This window comes from Pseudochaenichthys georgianus, chromosome 10 (assembly GCF_902827115.2).
Source record: "Pseudochaenichthys georgianus chromosome 10, fPseGeo1.2, whole genome shotgun sequence".
NCBI classification, from domain to species: Eukaryota; Metazoa; Chordata; class Actinopteri; order Perciformes; family Channichthyidae; genus Pseudochaenichthys; species Pseudochaenichthys georgianus.
Genome location: NC_047512.1, coordinates 26,622,993 through 26,643,840, shown reverse-complemented (window position 1 = coordinate 26,643,840; position 20,848 = coordinate 26,622,993). Strand labels below are relative to the sequence as shown.

General features: G+C 43.3%; 3 protein-coding genes across 4 annotated transcripts in view; all 3 read left to right on the top strand.

Annotated features, from left to right (window-relative positions):
• On the top strand, nucleotides 1-6,437 carry LOC117454175 (cationic amino acid transporter 2-like). Its single transcript, XM_034093297.1, has 11 exons — nucleotides 1-370; nucleotides 1,505-1,660; nucleotides 1,743-1,908; nucleotides 2,031-2,167; nucleotides 3,243-3,465; nucleotides 4,726-4,862; nucleotides 4,947-5,049; nucleotides 5,150-5,283; nucleotides 5,419-5,585; nucleotides 5,694-5,802; nucleotides 5,887-6,437. The coding sequence occupies exons 1-11, from the start codon at nucleotides 1-3 to the stop codon at nucleotides 6,015-6,017; spliced, it is 1,833 nt and encodes a 610-aa protein (XP_033949188.1). The 3' UTR covers nucleotides 6,018-6,437.
• Nucleotides 6,438-7,348: 911 nt separating this feature from the next.
• On the top strand, nucleotides 7,349-15,695 carry LOC117454243 (platelet-derived growth factor receptor-like protein). Its single transcript, XM_034093407.1, has 7 exons — nucleotides 7,349-7,545; nucleotides 7,920-8,080; nucleotides 8,187-8,332; nucleotides 8,423-8,574; nucleotides 8,696-8,989; nucleotides 9,712-9,851; nucleotides 15,163-15,695. Exons 1-7 carry the CDS (start codon nucleotides 7,464-7,466, stop codon nucleotides 15,373-15,375), a joined length of 1,188 nt encoding a protein of 395 aa, XP_033949298.1. The 5' UTR covers nucleotides 7,349-7,463; the 3' UTR covers nucleotides 15,376-15,695.
• A 1,579-nt stretch (nucleotides 15,696-17,274) lies between these two features.
• The window catches only part of n4bp3 (NEDD4 binding protein 3), a 31,527-nt gene continuing 27,953 nt past the window's right edge, over nucleotides 17,275-20,848 (top strand). The window contains exon 1 of one of the 2 annotated variants that reach the window (XM_034093688.2): nucleotides 17,275-17,489. The gene's annotated coding sequence lies outside the window, so the exon portion shown is untranslated. Of the gene's footprint in view, nucleotides 17,490-18,795; nucleotides 19,287-20,848 lie in introns of those variants that run through there. The other variant, XM_034093691.2, reaches the window with a different exon arrangement.

The window sequence follows — 20,848 nt, the reverse complement described above, 5'->3', positions numbered from 1 at the left end:
ATGGCGTGTGGCTGTGTGAAGTCCTTCTTGGGGAGTCTATCTCGGAGAAAGCCACTGGAGCCAGACGGGGAGCAGTCCACTTTTAACCGATGCCTCACCACTATGGACCTGGTGGCCCTAGGCGTGGGCAGCACCCTGGGGGCCGGGGTCTATGTCCTGTCTGGAGAGGTGGCCAGAGACACTGCGGGACCCAGCATCATCCTCTCCTTCGGCATTGCCGCCCTGGCATCCATATTTGCTGGACTATGCTACGCAGAGTTTGGGTCTCGGGTTCCCAAAACAGGCTCAGCATACCTCTACAGCTATGTGACGGTTGGAGAGCTGCTGGCTTTCATCACTGGGTGGAATCTGTTACTCTCCTACGTCATAGGCAAGTTTGATACACTGCATAATATTTGAATTCAATACCAAAAATAATAGAATGTCTCATACACTGTAAAAACTAGAAATCTTGCCAAGTATATATGTCTAATCTCTAGTCAGAATATGTCTTTACACTTGATATAAGACATAATAACTGAAGAGGTAATGCAGTGAGATATAGGGTCTTGTTTTTAGACAATACATCTTCAAGACTCTTGAAAACATCTTATATATCTCAAATGAAACAAGTTCTTTAAGCTGCTATGGTTTTTGTAAAAGATGGTTCATCTTGTTTTAAAAAATAAATCTTACTTGATTTAAAAAACTAAAACAAATTCTTATTGGAAAATCACCAACTAACATCAGAAAACTGAAAACTTTTGAGTATTTCAGGCTTATTTTGTAATAACATTTACTGATCCGGGTAAGATATATATTAGTAAGTTCTCCCAGCTAATTAAGATCTCCTTTATCTAAATATCCCATCTTATTTCAAGAAATCTAACCAAGCAAATCTTCACTTGTTCTATTGGCAGATTTTTTTACTTATTACAAGCGAAAACACCTTGTTTTCATTATTCTTTTACTTGATTTTGGAGCAGCATTTTTCCCAGTGTATTTAGTGATGAACGTTTCTTACTGTTATAAGGTTGTTTTGAAAAAAGAGTTGCTGGTATACACCAAAAATGTAGAGAAACAAAAATAATCTATGGATTTAGTCTATGGCTTAGTATTAATCCCCGGCTCAAACTTGTTATTTATACCCTCTAATAACGTATTTTCCACTTATATAACATGTTTCTCACAGTGCGAACATTGAAACTCATAAATGATCAACCATCAACATGACACTCTTTAAGACTCTGCAACCTTTTACCTCGTCACAAGACCATTTTTCCACAGCGGAAGTTTACTGTTCTTCAGACAAAACACAACTTTCATGCCACTTTCAAATTCATTACTTGAGTGATTGTAATTGTCGTAATTTAACCTCATGAACCAGGATTGTTGTTTAAATTAACTAAGTCATAAAGCGTTGAAGACGTAGGAACTATCACCATCAGTATTTTATGTTTATGACTACACTTAAATGGTGTCTCAGGCTGATTAATTTATTGCATCTGTCACTCACTATCTGCAGGGACATCTAGTGTTGCTCTGGCATGGAGTGGGACATTTGATGACCTCATCGGCGGCGTCATATCCAAATTCTTTGAAGCAAATGCAGCCATTGGCCTCCCGGGCCTGGCACCTTACCCAGATGTCTTTGCTGCTGGGCTAATCATGATACTGTCAGGTAAAATTATGAAAGATATGTCATTTGGACGGTAGTAGCAGTGCATTCAAAGAAAGTGACAATTACCATGTTTTCCATCAAGGTATCCTGGCATTTGGAGTGAAAGAGTCAACGTTAATAAACAAGATCTTCACAGTCATCAACATCATGGTGCTGCTGTTTGTGGTCATCTCTGGATTCATTAAGGGGGACATCTCCAACTGGCAAATCAGTGAAGAGGCTCTGATAAACGCCACAGCAGCATTCAAGTAATGTCAAAGAGCATAATATAGTCTGTGTTTGGGTGTGGGCAGGATCCTGTACAGTAATATTGCTACCCTGGTTATCTCACAGCAGATAAACACAAAATAATGCTTTCTCCTAAATGCAGGAACTTAAGCTCTACTGCCAATGTGACAAGCATATATGGAGAGGGTGGATTTTTCCCCTATGGCATTGGTGGAACGGTGGCCGGAGCTGCAACATGTTTTTATGCCTTTGTTGGATTCGACTGCATCGCTACAACAGGTAAGAGGACAACGTCTATCTCGAATGGCGCATTTCCACTGCAGCGGGTAGCCCCGTCGAAGCGTCCTTAATCGTCCTCAAGCGGCCAGGCCAGTTTTTGGTGGCCTTTCCATATAGCGTGGCACCGGCTAGCGGGTACTTTTTCCCTCTTTTTCCGGCCCCATAAAATCGTGGTTCTATCAGGCCAGGGCCAGGGCTGAACTAGTGACGTCAACACTCTCGACTGCTGATTGGTCCGAGAGAATCGTCACAAGTTCGCGCGCGAGATCATCCCTAGCGTCGCATATATATCTAGAAGCAAGCTTGCAGCATTTTTATACACAGCATTTTTGTAAACGGAGGAGCTACAAAAATGGCAACGTCAAAGAAAAGCACACCGTGGTCGACCGAGGAGGTGACGACGTTCCTACATCTCATTGGGGATGATAAAATCCAGCGGGAGCTCGACGGAACAACTCGAAATGTGAACAAAAAAAAGCCAATCGCCCCGCCTACACTGCGTTGCTACCCCAGGTCCTAAACTGTAATGGAAATGCGCCACGGCCTCCGACGGCCAGCGAAAGCAGCCTGAGGCCTGAGCGAGGACGCTTAGGGACGCTTAAACGGGGCTACCCCGCTGCAGTGGAAATGTGCAGAGTCCAGAGTGATTAGTATACTGTAAGGTTAGATATGGTAAGATACTGTATATATCAGGATAAGATCCTTTACCATAAAAATACGAGACAAAATTGTTCCATTATCTTATGTATTTTTTTAATTATCCATCTGTAGTTGCCTTCATCATGGCAAGGATTTTGCTCACTGGTGTCGAAGATGGTTCAGTTGTTATCATCTGACCTCAGTAAACTGATAACAACTGAATCATCACTGTAACCCTGAGAAAACGCTGTCTGATGAAGGTCATCAGATGTGACTACACACTATAAACATTTTCCTTTAAGTGGAAACAGGAAAAAGATGTGTTTGTCATTCTGCCAATTGTCATATTAATGTGATTGTATTATTTTACTGTCATGTAACCCCAATCAGCTGGAGGAGGAATATAATTGAAGGTTCTTTGTTTATTTCTTCCTAGGCGAGGAGACGAAGAACCCCCAGAAGTCAATCCCTCTGGGCATTGTGGCCTCACTCGTTATCTGTTTCGTCGCCTACTTTGCTGTGTCTGCTGCTCTTACCCTGATGATGCCTTACTACCTGCTCGATGAAAAAAGCCCCCTGCCAGTGGCCTTTGATTACATTCAGTGGGGTCCAGCCAAATATGTTGTGGCTGTGGGGTCGCTGTGTGCCCTGTCCACCAGGTAAAAACGACTGGGTGTAAAGTCTGGGTAACGGGGTCATTGGAGAAAACAATGTAGATCTATAGAAAACAAGATGTTAAGATAAGATAAGATAGAGCTTTATTGTCTCCCTTAGGAGAAATGTGTATTGGGCATCGAGATAATACACATAAAACATTCAGGTCAATCAGTCATAGATACAGAACAGAGATCACATATCACATGGCAAAGAAACAGACAGGTACAGCACTTTCCCTATTGCATTCATACATAATCAAATATTGCACTTTTCCCTATTGTATTTATTTATACATAAATCAAATATTGCACTTTCCCCTATTTAATTCATACACAAATCATTATTGCACTTTCCCTATTTCACCTACGCATAGTGTCCGTCAAATTGCACATATCCCTATTGTGTCCATACCTATTTACACATAATGCACTTCCCCTATTTAACCTTCTCGATTGCACAAACTACACTGTAAACATTGCACCTCCCGACAACTCCTGACACAGCATAATCACAATTGTTTCTGACTGTTCAGCAGCTTGATTGACAGTGGAATAAAGGAAAACGTATACCTGTTCAATTTACAGTTTGGTAATCTATATGTATGTATGTATATAAAAACAACTGTTTTTTAGTCGTGCTCCCACAGGGTAATTTGGTCAATCCACCACTTGTCGAATGGATTGCCATTCAATTTAGTGCAGAGATTCATTGTCCTCATAGTGACTCTAGTGATCCCTGACTTTTCCTGTTGAGCCATCACAAGGTCAACCATTATGGTTTTGAGTGAAATGTCTCCATTGACATTTGCAATTGGATAGATCCCCATGAAATGTGATTCAGACATTTATGTTCTCCTCAGGATGATTTGTAGTAACTTCATCAGGTCAACAATTCTCTTCATCTGATACTTGGGTAATGACTTCATACCTACAACACTAATGATATTCCTGATGTTTGCATGCTTATACTTAACCAAGGATGGTAAGGATGGTAAACATTATACCTAATTAACATCAGCATGTTCAGATTCATGTCATTGTGAGCATGTTAGCATGCTGACATAATTATGTTTTGCTTAAATCACCAATACAACTCAACCTCACAGAGTTTCTAGCATGGCTGTAGTGTGTAGACTCATTTTTCCAGATTAAAACTGATACTAATAATTACTATGTAGCATTATTCTATGCATTTGAAACTGTCCTGGTACTAAAAGCCTTTTGATGAGTGTTGACTGAGCCTGTTTGCATTGTTATCTCCAGCCTGCTGGGTTCGATGTTCCCCATGCCCCGGGTGCTGTTCGCCATGGCAAGAGACGGCCTGCTTTTCCATTTCTTGACCAAAGTCACGGCCAAGGGCAGTCCTGCTTTAGCAACCATATCATCTGGATTTGTTGCAGGTACAGATGTTACAGCTGTAGGTTTCTATATGCTAAAGTGTTTGGACTAAAAGTAACTCTGTATTCTCTTATTTTCATCTCCAGCCATCATGTCGCTGCTGTTTGACCTGGAAGCTTTGGTAGAAATTATGTCCATCGGCACTCTGTTTGCTTACACACTCGTGGCCATATGCATCTTGATACTGAGGTATATTCATTGTATCTGCTTCTTCTCACCCAGGGCTTTATCTAGAAATACTTAGCCAAACTGAATTTATGTTTCATCTTTATCTTTTTTTTAAATCAAGGTACCAACCAGATCCATCGGAAGACTCAGACCTACAAATCATAGAGACAAACACCAAGTTCAGCCTCTTTAATCCTCCATCAACCCCTAACTCATCCACCTCCAGAAGAGTCACCATCCTGACCATACTGTCTGGTACGAACGGCAAACATGAGTGCCTTTTTATATTTTAGGCACTTTCCTTTTCTTTACCCCAAAGTTAATGCTTTTGAAAAGTCTTTGTTCCTCTGCTCCACGAACTGATCACTCTTTTTCATATTTTTTCTCCAGTTGCATGTTTGGTAGCACTTTGTGTCATTCTGAGCCAAGCATTGGACGCTCTGGCCAATTTGGAAGTATGGAGTCTGGTGCTTGTATCAATCCTCGCTTTGATTGTGCTGTTTAACACTTTCCTCATCTGGAGGCATCCACAAAATAGCTCCAAGGCATCCTTCATGGTGAGAACATTTCAATTGTGTATCCGAGAAACTAGACACATTGTGTGCATACATTCTAGTTAACATTAATTACAAAATATATTCATCTCTTCTATTTTCTGCTCACAGGTGCCTTTACTCCCTGCTTTGCCGTTAGTGAGTACATTCATCAACGTATACCTGATGGTCCAGTTAGGTAGAGAAACCTGGATACGATATGCTATTTGGATGTTAGTGGGTAAGAATTTATATCTGCTTGAAAAGTAAAGTTATTCTATTGAGGTAGTCTCTGAACTGTAATGACCCACCTTTCTCTCTCCAGGGTTAGTCATCTATTTTGTCTACGGTATCCGATATAGTGTTCAGAAGAAGCGTCTGATGGGCACCCAGCCAAGGATTGAAACTGTCAGCGGTCAAACAGACATGGACGTCATTAAAGAGGAACAATTCTAAGCACAGCTGAAGCGGAAATACATTAAGATGTTTCCATGAGTAACTGCTTTAAGTGTGAAACAACTGTTAAACAGGCTTATCTGATCCTGCATTGATACATATCTGCAACAGGTGTTCAGTGTTTTGATGCAGAGAAATAGACAGATAGGCCAACTTGTTAACTTTTATTCTTCATTATGATGGAGTTTGTAATTTATCTAAATATTGTCGTTGCCAGCATTGCTTGATGTATTTCTGGATCTGTATAAATTGCCTGTTGTCTTGGAGCATCTTAATCTACTCTCAAAGTAGTTTACACCTGTGTTTAAAAACAAAAAGGGCTCACACTATGTTCAGTTGATAATTACTATATTATTAGTTTGATGACAAGTTTAAATGTTTCATATAAATTGTAAAGTGTAGAGATGTATTGCAATTGTATACAATTCTAATGACTATGAATAGCAAAATAATATTTTTTTATATAAGATACAATCTTGTAAAATGTAATATCTTTTTTTGCCTGTTTCAAGATGTAATGTATGAAATGTCTGTTGTTTTAAAGTGTATATATGGAAACTGTACATGTATTCTAATTAAATATTTTAAATGTATTCCTTAATTAAAAATAAAGAATCCAGTTTTAAGGCGAATGGAGTTCATTTTCTGCAGGGCTTGTTAATTTAAAAAAAAGTCCAGTTCCCCTTGCAATCTTAGATAAAGATCTGGAGTTCAGTGAGAACAAAAGGACCTTTCATGGAAGCGTACCTGTTCATGTTCAAGACTGTCGCTCAAATGCAGGGTTTACATAGTTCTCACTGGGAACAGCATTCTGTGATTTTAATCAAACATGCAAAATCCTTTTTCTAGAAACATTTAAATTCATATATTGGTTGTAGTTTATAATAAAATCACGTTTTTTTAACTAAATTGTTCACAACAGAAACACTGCACCAAAACACAGCAATAGTAATACCAAAGATATATTTACTTAACAAGATAAATCTCTGTAGATGATAAGTTGATCATATTTTTCTGTTAGATTTTTCTGACTCGAAAGCTAGTCAAAGCTTTTTCTTTACCAGTAGAACGACAATCAGTAAGCACAGGACAAAGGGTTTATTGGGCACCAAATGCTTTTATTACCTCGCCACAGACTTCATTCAGGCTGCTTCAGAGGGCCAGACTCATGCTGCTCATACACTTCCAGTCCAGCAGCTAAGCAAACAGGGGCCTCTGTCTCTGGACCCTCATTGGTCCGGACAGGCTTGAAAGCCTCCATTGAGCCGGGCAGGAGGAATTTGGGGTACTAATGCCACTCAGGAGGAGGAATTTTTGTGATTCTGGTAAACAGCTGAGCTCTCACTTTGTGAGCTCTGCCCTCCTCCTCTTCTCTCTGGATTCTGCAGTACTGTGTTGAACTGCATGAACTAACAAGCCACTTTGATATTATTCCACTTATCAATCATGCCTTTGGAGAACTTGTTTGGATCAAAGGGGAGGCTGGTGCTGAGCGCTCTCCTTGTTTGTGCTGTCATCCTCGAGTTAGGTAAGTGATTTGATTCACTACAGTTATCTGAACATGTGTTCCTAGAATCACTAAGGAGAGGACATTTCTGTTGCCCTTAAGCATAATGGCCTATTCTAGGAGTTTACATGTTGTAAAAACCATTGATCCACCATGATGCCATTTGGCACATCAAGATAAAACTGTTATCCCTTGATTCGTATAATTAACAATTGCCGGTATCCTTATTTAGCAATTGTGGTATAGTGGTGAGCACATGTTTTCCAAGCAATAAACCAAGGTTTGATTCCCGGTCAATGTAACATTTTCTCGAAATGTCCTTGCTGGGAATCAATTAAGGTATCTAATCTTATTTGTGGACTATTCTTGCTTCATTTACTGTGTATACTGTGTAGCTTATTGTCAAGAGGAGGCCCAACAACAGAAGATTAATCCAGGAAGGAAGCCAAAGCCGAGCATTACCAAACTTGGGAGGTCAACAAACAAATCGCCCAGAGCTGTAACAGCCAAACCAAAGATCAAAACTACAGCCCCGGCACAGACCTTCCTCACACAGGTAGGAAACAGCACGAATGGTGTCCAAGGATCATTCAGTAAAACACAGAGAAATGACTGCATCAGTGTATACAGTAACTATGTGTTTTCATATCTGACACATAAAGGTGCTAAACAGAGGGAAGTTTAAAAAGGTGGTAGACAGTATAAGTGTGCAGTCAGGAGACACCTTGGAGCTGAGGTGCAGGGGCAAACCTGTGCAGTGGAGCGTCCCAAAGTACCTGGAGGAGGATGATGATGAGGGAAGGCTCAGGTCAGCTAAGCAGCAAATACATAATAAATATTAATGCAATTATCCTCCTCAGTCAGTACGTTTTCTGACTTTCCTCTTTTGGCTCTGCAGTATGGTCCAACAGGAGCGATATGGCGTCCTGACGTTGGTCAACACTACGGGTGCAGACACAGGGGAGTTCAGCTGTTATCCGATGTACTGTGAAGACACAGACTGCAGGAAGGAGTATGACAAAGCTGTCAAAGTATTTGTCTTCTTTCCAGGTACAGTGCATTTTAATTGATTCTTACACATACAATTCTTACAACTGCCCCTGCTTTATTTGACTGCTACTCGTCACGTTATCTTGTCTTGAATCGGACATCTTCTCACGGTTCCAATCAGATCCACAAGAACTATTTGTCCCGTCGGCTGACTACTACGAGGCGATCCAGCTGAGAACCAACTGGCCTACTCTCCTCCCCTGCCAGGTGACTTCACCCCAGGCCAAAGTGACTCTGCACCGTGAGTTTCCTCCAGCTGAGGTGGAAGTTGACGGGACAGAGATCTCCTTTAACGTCAAGAGGGGCTTCACCATTCATCGCCCCCGGCCTCATCATGCTGGAGCCTTGTTCTGTGTCGCCAGTCTGGGCAACCTGAGGCAGAGCTCCACCAAGTACATGCTCATCTATGTTAACTGTGAGTGCTTCCGCACAGTCCAAAAGCTTAACTGTGAATTCATTTGCACCAGAAAGGAAGGCAGGCAAATGTTGTCCAATATATTTGTACATTTAAAGATAATTGCAACCATGAGCTACAGAGAGTCCCAAGTCCATCTAACTTGCCTGATGGGGCAGTAAGTAACAAGCACTAAAATTATGGTCAAATTATTACAAAAGCCATAATCACAAAAATTGATAAACAATGATTTTGATAAACACTTTTTGGAAAGTTTTATAAAGCGAACAACCAAACATATTTGGTTACTCCTATTCTACGGTAAGGAACTGCAACTTTTCTTGTTTTACAGAATGTATGTAATACTCTTTCAACACTTACCCATTTACTCTTTGCACATTGTCTTGTATGCAGCTTGTCTAACTCCGATAACCTCAACTGTTCATACACAATGTATTTTTTCTTCCTGCCATTTCAGTATTCTATCTTTTAAGAACAACATTTTCAGCAGTACTTCCACAATACATTTTCATTTCTGAGCTAAAATTAACTATTTGTATGGCACTTGTTGCTGACTGTCTCTTTTTACAAACTTGTAAACTAAGATTTTCTCGAGAAAAACTGATAAAACAGGCAGAACATGCAGGGAGTAGTACTCAGTTTCATTAGTCTGCATTTTGTTAATTGTTGTTCGGTTACTTATCACCGATAAAACTTACTTACATTCCACGTTTTGCCATCAGACCCCATGGCTCCCCCTGCTCCAGTGATCCAGGCCTCGTCCAGCTCAGTGACTGCGGGGGAGAATCTGCGTGTCAGCTGCTCTGTGGTGGGGGAGCAGGACGTGGCTGTGGAGTTCACCTGGGATTACCCAGGACAGCAGGTCAGACACTCAGGAAGACAGTCATCATTACAATATTTTTTATTTAAAACGATAGTTACGTCTGTAACTACGGTTCTATGAGTCCCGGTTGACTGCCAGAGGCGGTGCTTTAGCACTGGATATGTCCATCGCGCGCATGCGCCTTACGAGTACCAATAACAACAAAGTCACCTGTGACCCACGTGACACCGGCTATATCAGCTGGTGTCATCAGAGGATCTGTTCCCAGAATCTTCTCGCGAGCACACAAGAATTCTGAGTGACAGGAAACTCTGGCGGTCATCCGGGACTCATAGAACCGTAGTTACAGACGTAACTATCGTTCTATTTCGTCCCTACTGACCGCCAGAGGCGGTGCTTTAGCACTGGATGACTTATACCAACCGTGTCATGAAGAAACCAAATACTCACCTAGCTTGGCAACAGGACCACGCCCAAAGGATGGGGGGTGGCGACATTGACCCGGTAGAACCTGGAGAATGTGCCAGAAGACGCCCAAGACACCGCGGCGCAGATGGTCTCCAGGGGCACTCCTCTCAGGGTGGCCCAAGACGTTGAGACGCTCCTTGTAGAGTGGCATCTCACCCCTGATGGCAGGGGGCGGCCACTGGCGGTGATGATAGGGCATCCAGCACTAGGGGCAGGTCCCAAGCATAGGTCCCAAGCCGGGGCCCTTGGGGTGCTAGGGGGACGCTGCCGTAGAGCCCCTCTTAGAAAGAGGGACACCAACCTGTGGCTCCCCACTGTGGCGCCATCGACTCCGACATGTCGGGCAGAGATAGTGGGGTGAGAACGTCCACTATCCAGAAGGGACTGCAGGAACTCTAAAACGGTGGCCACGGAGCAATGTCCCGGATTCTCAGCCTTACTCAAACACCAGTAGGAGAAGAGCTTCCATTTGCACTCATACTGTACTGTGCTCGAGTCGACTCTTCCGAGGCAAAGAGGTCCACCTCGGCCCTGCCGAAAAGGCTCCAGATTGTCTCCACCACTTCTGGATGAAGCCTCCACTCCCAGTAGCGTGGGGTGGGGGAAAATGTAGGGGAAGCCAATGTTTTTGGGTCGGGGGGATGGTCAATAACGTAACCAGATGAGTGATTACAGCGCCCGGTAACATTTTACACACATGTGTATCATACAGATGCAGGACTTGTACACGCCTGTTATCTAAGCGACAGGTCCGCACGCACTCTCCAGCTGAAACTCTCTCGTCTTATTAATTTAAGCATTTTCTTATTAATTTATGCCAACCTCCCCCCACCAATGCAATACCAGCCGCTCAATGCGCAGTGCAGATTCGGTAATTAATAAATAAGAAGCATTCATTCACAAACTAAATCAGGAGACCTTTAAAGTTTTACGTTCACATCAAAGTATCAGTATGCGTTGTGTTGATAATGGACGAGACCCGCCGAGTCAGCGTAAAGTTGAGACGATCTCTGTTTAAGGTCTGAATCTGATAACAGATCAAATGATCAGTTTTACATACATTTCCCTCAGTGACTCCTCTCACTGGAACGTTTACAAAAAGGGAAGAGGAAACATGAGGGACACAATATATACAAAAAGTAAAATCACAAAGAAAGGAAATGAAAGTCCTCACAACAATAAACTCCTGAGCACAGCTCTCCGATCTTGCCAGGTATTTAACATTCAATAAAATGAAGAACACAGAATGAAATAATATAAAACACAGAATGTGTGTGATTATACAAGATTAAATATCTGTTACACTAACACACACGGCAAGTGCAGCAACAGTCCTCGTCTCTGTAATTAGTTCAGTCCGTAGTCCAAAAGTAACACAAAAATATAAACACTCTCATCTATTCAGGTGATCGGGCATGCTGTCTGCAGTGCTGATTTCCGGATAGCAGCACCCTGTGCTAATTAAACAACTGCAAACAACTACTTCAGACGGAACACCTGCAGCTAAATCCAGGCAAGCAATGCACAATAACCAACAGAACCACATCAGAAATTGCACACATAGCTACACGGGCCGTTCAGGCAACAGGTATGCACAGAGAGAAAGGGGTGTGCATTTCACTCACCCTATTTGAAGAGGAAGGCCATTCTCCTGTCTTTCATGGTAGCGAAGTGGTCAATAACAATGTCATAGAACTTCCCAGCGGCCTTTAGGTCCTCCACAACAACAGAGTCAATGGATATTGTGGCTAGGTTGACAAGTCTGTCCTGTCCACATGTGTTCCTCAGATACGTTTTGATCCTTTTTAGACAGGAAAAGGAGCGCTCTGCTGATGTGCTGGTGGCTGGTATCGTGAGCATGAGCTGGAGCAGCTTGTAGACCTCGGAGAGTGTGCCGAGGTCATCCTCAATAAGAAGCTGTATCAGCTCTCCTGGTGGCTTGTGAAACAACCTGTTGTTGTACAGCGTGTGCAGCAATCCTGACGCGTCCAAAAAGCTTTAATTTCACAGCACAATCTATATGATTTTTAGATTTACCGTGCCTCTCAATTGCCCGTGACAGGTTGGCAAGGTCGATGAATCCTGAAGTTGCCCAAGGATTGTTCAGGGAGCACAAACCCTTGTCAAAAAGAAGACATGGCCAGCAAAATAGACGCTGAAGTTTAGCGCTTCCAGTTAGCCACTCCGTGCGGAAATAATTGTCCTCATTGAACGTCCGATTAGATCCCTTATTCCTCTGTGTACACAGCTCGAGTGTGGGCGTTGTCCTGCCATCTGCTTTAATTTTTAGTTGCTGCTGTAGCGGAAGTTTAGTGAAGTTATGCTTAATTAAGTACGCCAAATCTCCTCCCTCCATAATGCTTCATTTGCTTGATAATTTCTAACGGCGGTGATGACAGTTACAGTATTAAAATTGATGTTGATGTGATTGGATGGCAGTGTCCAATCAAATCGCCAGCCGCCAGCCGCCCCTGAAGGGAAGCTAGAGGCGGCTAGCTTCCCCTGGCATGGCCCTGACCAATCACAGGTTGGCAGGGACATCACGTGGGCCTCATCTGATTGGTCAATCCCTCAATTTTTTTTCACCAAGGGAAGCTAGATTCTGCTGGCCTCCTCTCGCAACAGTGAATGCAATCTACTGTTTCACCATGACATCTAGAGGGGCGCTGTTTCACTCTTTGTAAAATACTCAATGAGAATGGGGAAGAGACGGAGAGACGGTCCGGCAGGAACACACATGAAAGGAGAATTACAGAAACAAAACAAAGTGTTTTTATTTATTTATTTAAATTATAACTACAATCCGAAAAAACAGGGGAAGCCTGGCTTCCCTTGGCCTCCGGGAGAAAACGCCACTGTCCACTCCCCTGGTGGAAATCTGCCACCTGATTTCGGTCTCCTGGTAGAAAGACTGCTCGCAGGCTGGCCAAGCGGGGAGACGCCCAAGAGAAGAGGCTCTGTGAAACCCGGAGCAGCTGTGCGGATCTCGTGGTTGATCGGGGAAACCGCGGACATGTTGTCCGAACGAACAAGCACATGCCTGTCCGTCAGTTGGGGTAAAAAGTGCCTGAGCGCAAGCAGCACAGCGCGAAGCTCTAGCACGTTGATGTGATATTGATATGCACCTTCCTGGGCGGACCACAGACCCTGAACAGTCCTGCCCTGCCACACCGCACCCCACGCTGAGAGACATGCATCTACAGTGGGATGGGATGGCGCCCATGGGATGGCGCCCATGGGCACGCCCATCAGAAGATAGGCCCTGTTTCTCCGGCGTGACAGAGAGTGAAGGCACTGGTGCGACACCCTGACCTTCCTGTGCCACTTGGCGTCCAAGTGAAGGCTGTTCAGCCACATCTGCAAAGGGCACAGCGACAGCAGACCTAAGAGCACAACGGCTGAGGCAGCAGTCAGTCTGCCCAAGAGCCGGAGGAACTGCATGTAAGGCACACTCTTGCCCAGCCTGAAGATGGGGAGAAGGTGGGAAATATCATCCACACGACGAGGTGTCAGATAGGCCCTCATGGCGACCGAATCTAGGACCAATCCCAGGTAAGTGACCCGTTGGGAGGGGACCAGGCAGCTCTTCCCGGTGTTTACTGTCAGGCCCAACCGCGCTACGTGACATAAGAGGCGTGCCGTATCCTGGGCCACTTGGGACCGGGACGGCACACAAACCAGCCAGTTGTCTAGGTACGGCAGGACCTTCATGCCCTGTGCCTGCAGGGGTGCGAGAGCTTCCGCCACGACCCTGGTGAACACCCTTGGAGAGAGGGAGAGACCGAAGGGAAGTACCCGGAACTGATAATGCTGCTTCAACGCTTCTGTCCATTCACTTTGAATGGGGTGACGTCACGCCTCGCCGAACTGCATTGTGGGAGCAAAGCGTAGCTTTTCTCGCGGTGCTCGCTGCAAAAGTAGAGCAATGTTCTACTTTTGACGCTTCGACGGAGGCGTCAGCCAATCGAATCATATGCCAGTACAAGCTCTAGCCAATCAAACCGTGTGTTTGTGTGTCTGGGGCAGGAGATTCATGTGATTGGTTGTTGGTCAAGTTTCAGCCCCCGCCGGCAAGCGACAACGCACGCCGCCGTGTGTAGGGGCCGTTAGGCTGAGCCGCGCTACTGCTAACTAGCTAAACAAGAGGACACGACAAAAGCTGGAACTCAAGATGCTAATGATAGCTTGGCGCAACGCCGCGCTATCAGAAAAGTACAGAGAGCGCAACAAGGGCAACTCCTGGGAGAGGGGGCGTAAACGCTGCCGTCACCAGAAAGTTCAAGCCAGGGTAGCAACCAAAACAGAAATCAGGACAACCTAGCTGGGAGAGGGAGTGGAAAGACTGCCGTCACCGACCAAGCCGACACCAACCTGTCCGTTGAAGTTTTCTGCGCAGCCGGCCACAGCTCCTGGAGGATGGGTAACCCCGCGACTCGCGAAGCTGCACGCAGCCAGCTGGATGCAGAGAAATCCTTAAATCAAACGTTCCAACTGAACGCTGTAGGCTACAATATTGTAGCCACGGACACGGTATCCTCGTGCAGCGAGAAGATGAAAGGAACAGATCCTCTGATGACACCAGCTGATATAGCCGGTGTCACGTGGGTCACAGGTGACTTTGTTGTTATACTCGTACGGCGCATGCGCGCGATGGACATATCCAGTGCTAAAGCACCACCTCTGGCGGTCAGTAGGGACGAAATAGAACTCTACAATATGGCATGTTTGCTGTACTATACATTTTAGTTATGTACATCCTATGTCATAATCTTTGTATTTATTGCTTGTCTAGTTAAGAGGCCTCTGACCTATGGACTACAGAGCATCCAGCTATCTATTGATTATTTATTAAAAATGTTCTGGTTTATCGTGTTGTTTGCAGATTGGGAGGCCTCTGTACACTCAGGACAGCATCAGTCCAGTGGGTGGAGGAGCGGCCCGACAGCAGTCCCAGTCTGTCCTCCTGGTCGATGAGGTGCGGGACGTGGACCAGGGAACATACACCTGCACCGCCCAGAACCTGCAAGGAGCCAAATCAGTTTCTACTACTGTTAAAGTGGTGCCCAAAGCAAAACCTAAGAAACAAAAACCATAACAACTAGATGAGACGGTGGAGATCAGGAGCACCATTTTGCTTTGTCAAAAGTACTGAACCATATTCAATCAGTCACATATCAATATATAAATGCAACAAACATCATCTTCTCTTTCTATTGCTGTAAACACACTGAAGCCTACAAATTAAGAGAAATGTTGTTGTTTAGATTTAGATGAATGTATGTAAAGCGTTGTGCATTAAGCAGATTGTGTTTTTTAAGTTTTATATACACATTGTTACCTGTCTTTTTCTACTTTTTCTTATTGTGCATTACCCTGCCTTTTTATTCATATAAAAATAAACATTATTATTATTGAGTTATGAGTATTTTCTGTGTGTGAGAAATGGTATCCATAAACATAGCTTGATTCTAATTTCATAATAGTGTGATATACGAGGTAATAATTATGTTACTAATTATAATTATTAACATTAGACTGTGAATGGTCATTTATTTTTCATAAACACCATCCTCTGGTAAATTTGGCATTTTAAATTAAGAATTTGGACAATAACAATAATGTAAAAATGTTCATACACCAAGAAACACTGTCGTTTATCTTGAAAATCTGAAATTATTGGTCAGTTAGTCGTCAAATGGACAAACACATTGTTTGCCATTTTAACAAACAAACATTTTCTCATTCTAGCTTCCTAAATGGGATTTCTTCAGTTTTATATTTTGTACGTTTACTATATTTAGGTTTCTGATTATTGTTCAGGCTTAACAAGACATGTGATGGCACAAGACTTGTGGTGCACATTTTTCAGTAATTGATCATTAAAATAATAGTGAGTGGCAGCCTTGCAGAAACTATAATGATATTTCCCTCAGAGGAATACTGTAAATAGCAATTAGACAGTTATTACTATTTTAGGGGGCATAGTGGCAACAGTTTGATGTTGGGGCCCTGTTGACCCCCACCATTGACCCTGTGGTAGTGCTCATCGAGTATGTTGCACACAGCACACATAGGGCAGCTTCATTATGTGCTCGGAGACCAACCAGCACTACGAAAGAACATTAAAAAAAAGCAATAATTCTACACAGACTGAGGTTATTTGTGTGTCCAAGTTAGTGTGTAATAAACAATATACATCCATATGTACCATGTGAGCATATTTCACAGGCGAAAGCACAACGAAGGGCTGCTTGTTAGCAAATGTGTAGGGGCGCTATAGTTTCAAGTTTCAGTTTCAAGGCTTTATTGTCATTGAAATTAAAAAAAACGTAGGTCACAGGCTCCTCCAACAGTTTAACAGATAGGCTATAGGACATAGAACAAATCAAACAGATAAAATAGTGCAAGAGAATGTTTTGATATGTGCAAGTTAATACAAATAAAATAAAATATAATAGAAATAGTGCAAGAAGAGTCTATGCACAAGTACATGGAATTATATATTAGGCTAGATAAATAATCTAGAAGTGTAAACAGATGAATGTTTATGGATGTTATTAAAAAGGTTCAGGTGTTTAATAGTATAAAGAACCATTTAGCTTGCACCAATTAAGACACCTTAAACAAAAAATTGTTTCACAAGTCCTGAGAAATGTGGAAAAAACCTCCAGGATTTAACATGCTAAGGCTATCAATCAGCATCAAGCAATTTCAATAGGTCCTGCACTACGACTCTGTCAGTTATCGGGCCCTAATAATGAAATATATAAGTTGATGTTGCACCACAACTGGTACAATTACCAAACCCCAATGGACAAAATATCAAACCCCAATCGACAGAATATAAAACCCCAATTGACAAATAATGAATGTGGGACTTTTTGTTTATGTGGTTCACCTACATGCCTAATCGCTAGATGGCGGTGTCCCCATCCACAACCCGAAGTGTGTCCGTCCAGCCACAGGGGGGACAGGCACATGCTTCCCCGCCTCTCATGTTTCCTCTCACTCTGTTCAAACCTCCGAGAGGGAAAAGAGACAGTCTGCGCTCCTCTCTCTGCACGCAGGCTGATCGCTGTCTGCTGCTCTGAGTCCTGGAAAGTATCCTGCGGAGCCACGTAAACGCCGTTTCCTTACATAAGCAGCGAGAGACTAAACTGCAGCAGAGTTCCCGTGCTGCTCCGAGAGATGTCCTGCGTGCAGAACATGGTGAGCGGCGCCAACTTGTTTCAATATTTCCCTGATCCGCTTTTTCCTGCACATGCAGCGCTGCAGCTAGTGTCAGTGCATGGTTTGTTGTGCATCTTGAAAATGGTTTGTTCAAAACTTTCTGCAGACTAAACCTGAGAAATAAACGTAATACTTTACGTTGTTCACCATGTAAAGTAAAACCCTCAACTGGATCATGACTTTAAATTGTAGGCTATACTTACAATTAGTTTGCACTGTTTTCACTGGCTACTGACGGAGTGTGTCTATGTATGTGTTTGTGAGTGAAGAAAAAGGAGACTGATGGATGAACAGTGATTTTTCTTTGCCATTTATTTCCTGTCACTTTGCAGCTCTGGTGGTCTCCACTGACTGCAGTGGCCTGTACATGTTTGGGTTGAAGCTCAAACTCCAGGGTCTCTTTTGATGCACCATGAGTTTGGGGACAAAAGCTGTGTGTGTGTGTGTGTGTGTGTGTGTGTGTGTGTGTGTGTGTGTGTGTGTGTGTGTGTGTGTGTGTGTGTGTGTGTGTGTGTGTGTGTGTGTGTGTGTGTGTGTGTGTGTGTGTGTGTGTGTGTGTGTGTGTGTGTGTGTGTGTGTGTGTGTGTGTGTGTGTGTGTGTGTGTGTGTGTGTGTGTGTGTGTGGTGTGTGTGTGTGTGTGTGTGTGTGTGTGTGTGTGTGTGTGTGGAGGGCCCAGTCTTTGGGCTGTTGTCGTGGAGACCAGAGGCCACAGGTGACCTCTGACCCGAGGACTCTTGGAGCGTTGCAGGAAGAGTCCTTTGAGTGTGGTGATGGTGGGTGCCTGCTGACGTAAGTGAAGGAGATAGTCTGACAATAGATGTGTGAGCTGTTGGAGGCTGCGTGTTAACCATCCCTGTAATTTAGGAATCATAGGAGAATTGAAAGAGGTGATAGCGGGTGATATACTGCCAGTGCCGGTGAGACTGATCTCTGCATGGCAATCACGGAGACAGCTTTATTGTTTTATTGTTTAGGGTTCAAGTCACCACACAAAAATGCATTTCTCCTTCTCATCCTGCCCACTTCTCTATGACACAGAGGTGACTGAGATACGAGATTTTGCAATAAGGTCTCCTTCATCCCCAATGCAAAAACAGATGAAATTGTGCAGTGTTAGCTGGAGGGGTATAAGGTCAGGATTGACTGCAAGGTTTAAAGTGGCAGTCAACCCAAATCAATCACAAACAAAATAATATTTTCTTCTGTTTCCTTCAGTTTTGTGTGAAGAAGTTTTGAGTTCATTTTTAATGAGACTTCCAGCAACTAAGTAAAATGGGAATAAGAACAATTCATTTCTGCCTGTAACGGCCCGTCCACACAGCGGCGTTGGAAGCTTCTTCCAACTGCTTGTGTGTCAGGGGTGGGAGATTCATGTTGTTGGTGGAGCTTCAGACACGCCCGCCGGCACGCTTTTTCCAAAGCCGCTGTGTGGACGGGCCGTAAAGAAAGCACAAAAAGTTGATTTTTGATTCAACAGCACATGTTGTGATGTTGTTGTTTTGAACATTTTAGAGAATTTTGATGTCAACAAATTTCAAAAAAATTTAAAGAATTGAAATTATTATTAATGATTATTGCATCATTATTCGCCTTGGGATATTCAACCAAAAGTACCTGTGATTTAATCAATAAATCCAATCTGTTAGCTAAAAGCTTATTGGATTTCTTTGACAACAACCTATTAGCGCAGTCTGTCTCTCTGCTGCTCTTCTCTCAACAGAATCAACAAGGCAGCTGATGTGATGTCTTCGTTCAGCTGTTTGAGCTCCCAGGAGGTGTGTGTGTGTGTGTGTGTGTGTGTGTGTGTGGATGTGGGTGAGACTCCTTAAAGGACTGACAGCTGATGAAACACTATTTCTGCTGATGATCGTTCAGATGTCTGCTGACCATTTGCTTCGTGTTGACTAACCAAGTGGAGGAGGATTTGAACTCCTCTCCATTAAGCACCCTTCAAGTTTGAACAAAGGTGCAGCAACTAAATACTTTATAATTCCACCATCACCAATGTGAACTACAGAACAAAGCGTCTTTCTAGTTCTGTAGCGTGTAAGTGCATTGCAGGTCAGTCATGCATACGACAGTCTAGCTGCTCTAGCAGATGGCTTAGCGAGGAGAGCGCAGTCATAATGGTTGGTAGAGATTTCCCCTCAGGCCAGCCAGCTAATCAAACACTAATCAGCCCTTTTGAGTTTGGTATGTCTCCCCTCCTCAACACTATTTCCTCAGATTCTCCTCCCCTTTCACCCTATTTCCTCCTAATCTTGGGCTTATCCCTATTCTCACCCTCCTGTCTGCACTCATCTCATAGAGTTTTTATAGACAACGCCATGCCTGATCTCTCTGAGGAGAAAGTGTTGTAGTTTTACACTTAGAGCTTTCACTCCTCATTCATCCCTCTGCCAGTGGCTGGTCTGATCCGCTCTGTGGGCCGTCTGTCGCTGCGATTAGGAAAATCACCGTGGGGCTTGGCCGGGCCAGGCGTGTCAGGCCCACTGCCCGGACTCTGCCACTGTTTCACATAAGGCTGTTTAGCTCAAAGCAGGCACAGTAAATGATTAAAGTTTGCATGCAATAATGTAAGTAGAATCAACATGTTTGACCTTGTTTGGAAAATATTGAAGAAATAAAAGTTCCTTTGTATATCTGCAATAGATAAGTTGTGACTACACAAACATGTGGTCATCCTAAGTCTTGTGTGTTATATTATTTATTTTCACACATTTAGTTGCAGGGGCCTTGAATTTTCCAAATGCCAATGCAGAGAACACACCTGAGTTAATCATTATCCCCAAGTGACAGGTGTTCTTCCTCAACGCTGGAGATTGAACTTTGAATTATCTTGACATTCCTGACATTTCCTCATCACCCAGCTGATGTTTTGATTTTTCAGTCTGCAACGTCACAGCTTTATAAAGTCATATTATGTCAGCGTATATGTGTTGTTGACCACAACTTGAAAATGCAGGATAAGGAAGAGATTCTCTAATGATCAACCAGAAGAAAAAAAACCTATGAAAAGATTTCACACCACTACAGTCATGGAAAGTGAGGAACATCACAGATCAATGATATGCAAGTATATAAGTGTTATGCTACGTTCACACCGGACACGATGCGAATATTCGCTTCGCTCTAAACGCTCCTATCGCGTCGCTCGAGTTTCACCGCGGCTGCCAGCTGTGTTTACTCGCATCATTCAAACAAGACGCGCTGGCTCGGGAGCTACAACAAAATGAACATATTTTACCGTGATTAAATTGTAATACACGTTTCTAAATGATGCCGACGTAACAACATACTGATACAGGTTAGTAAAAACCATGAATTAATGCTTGAC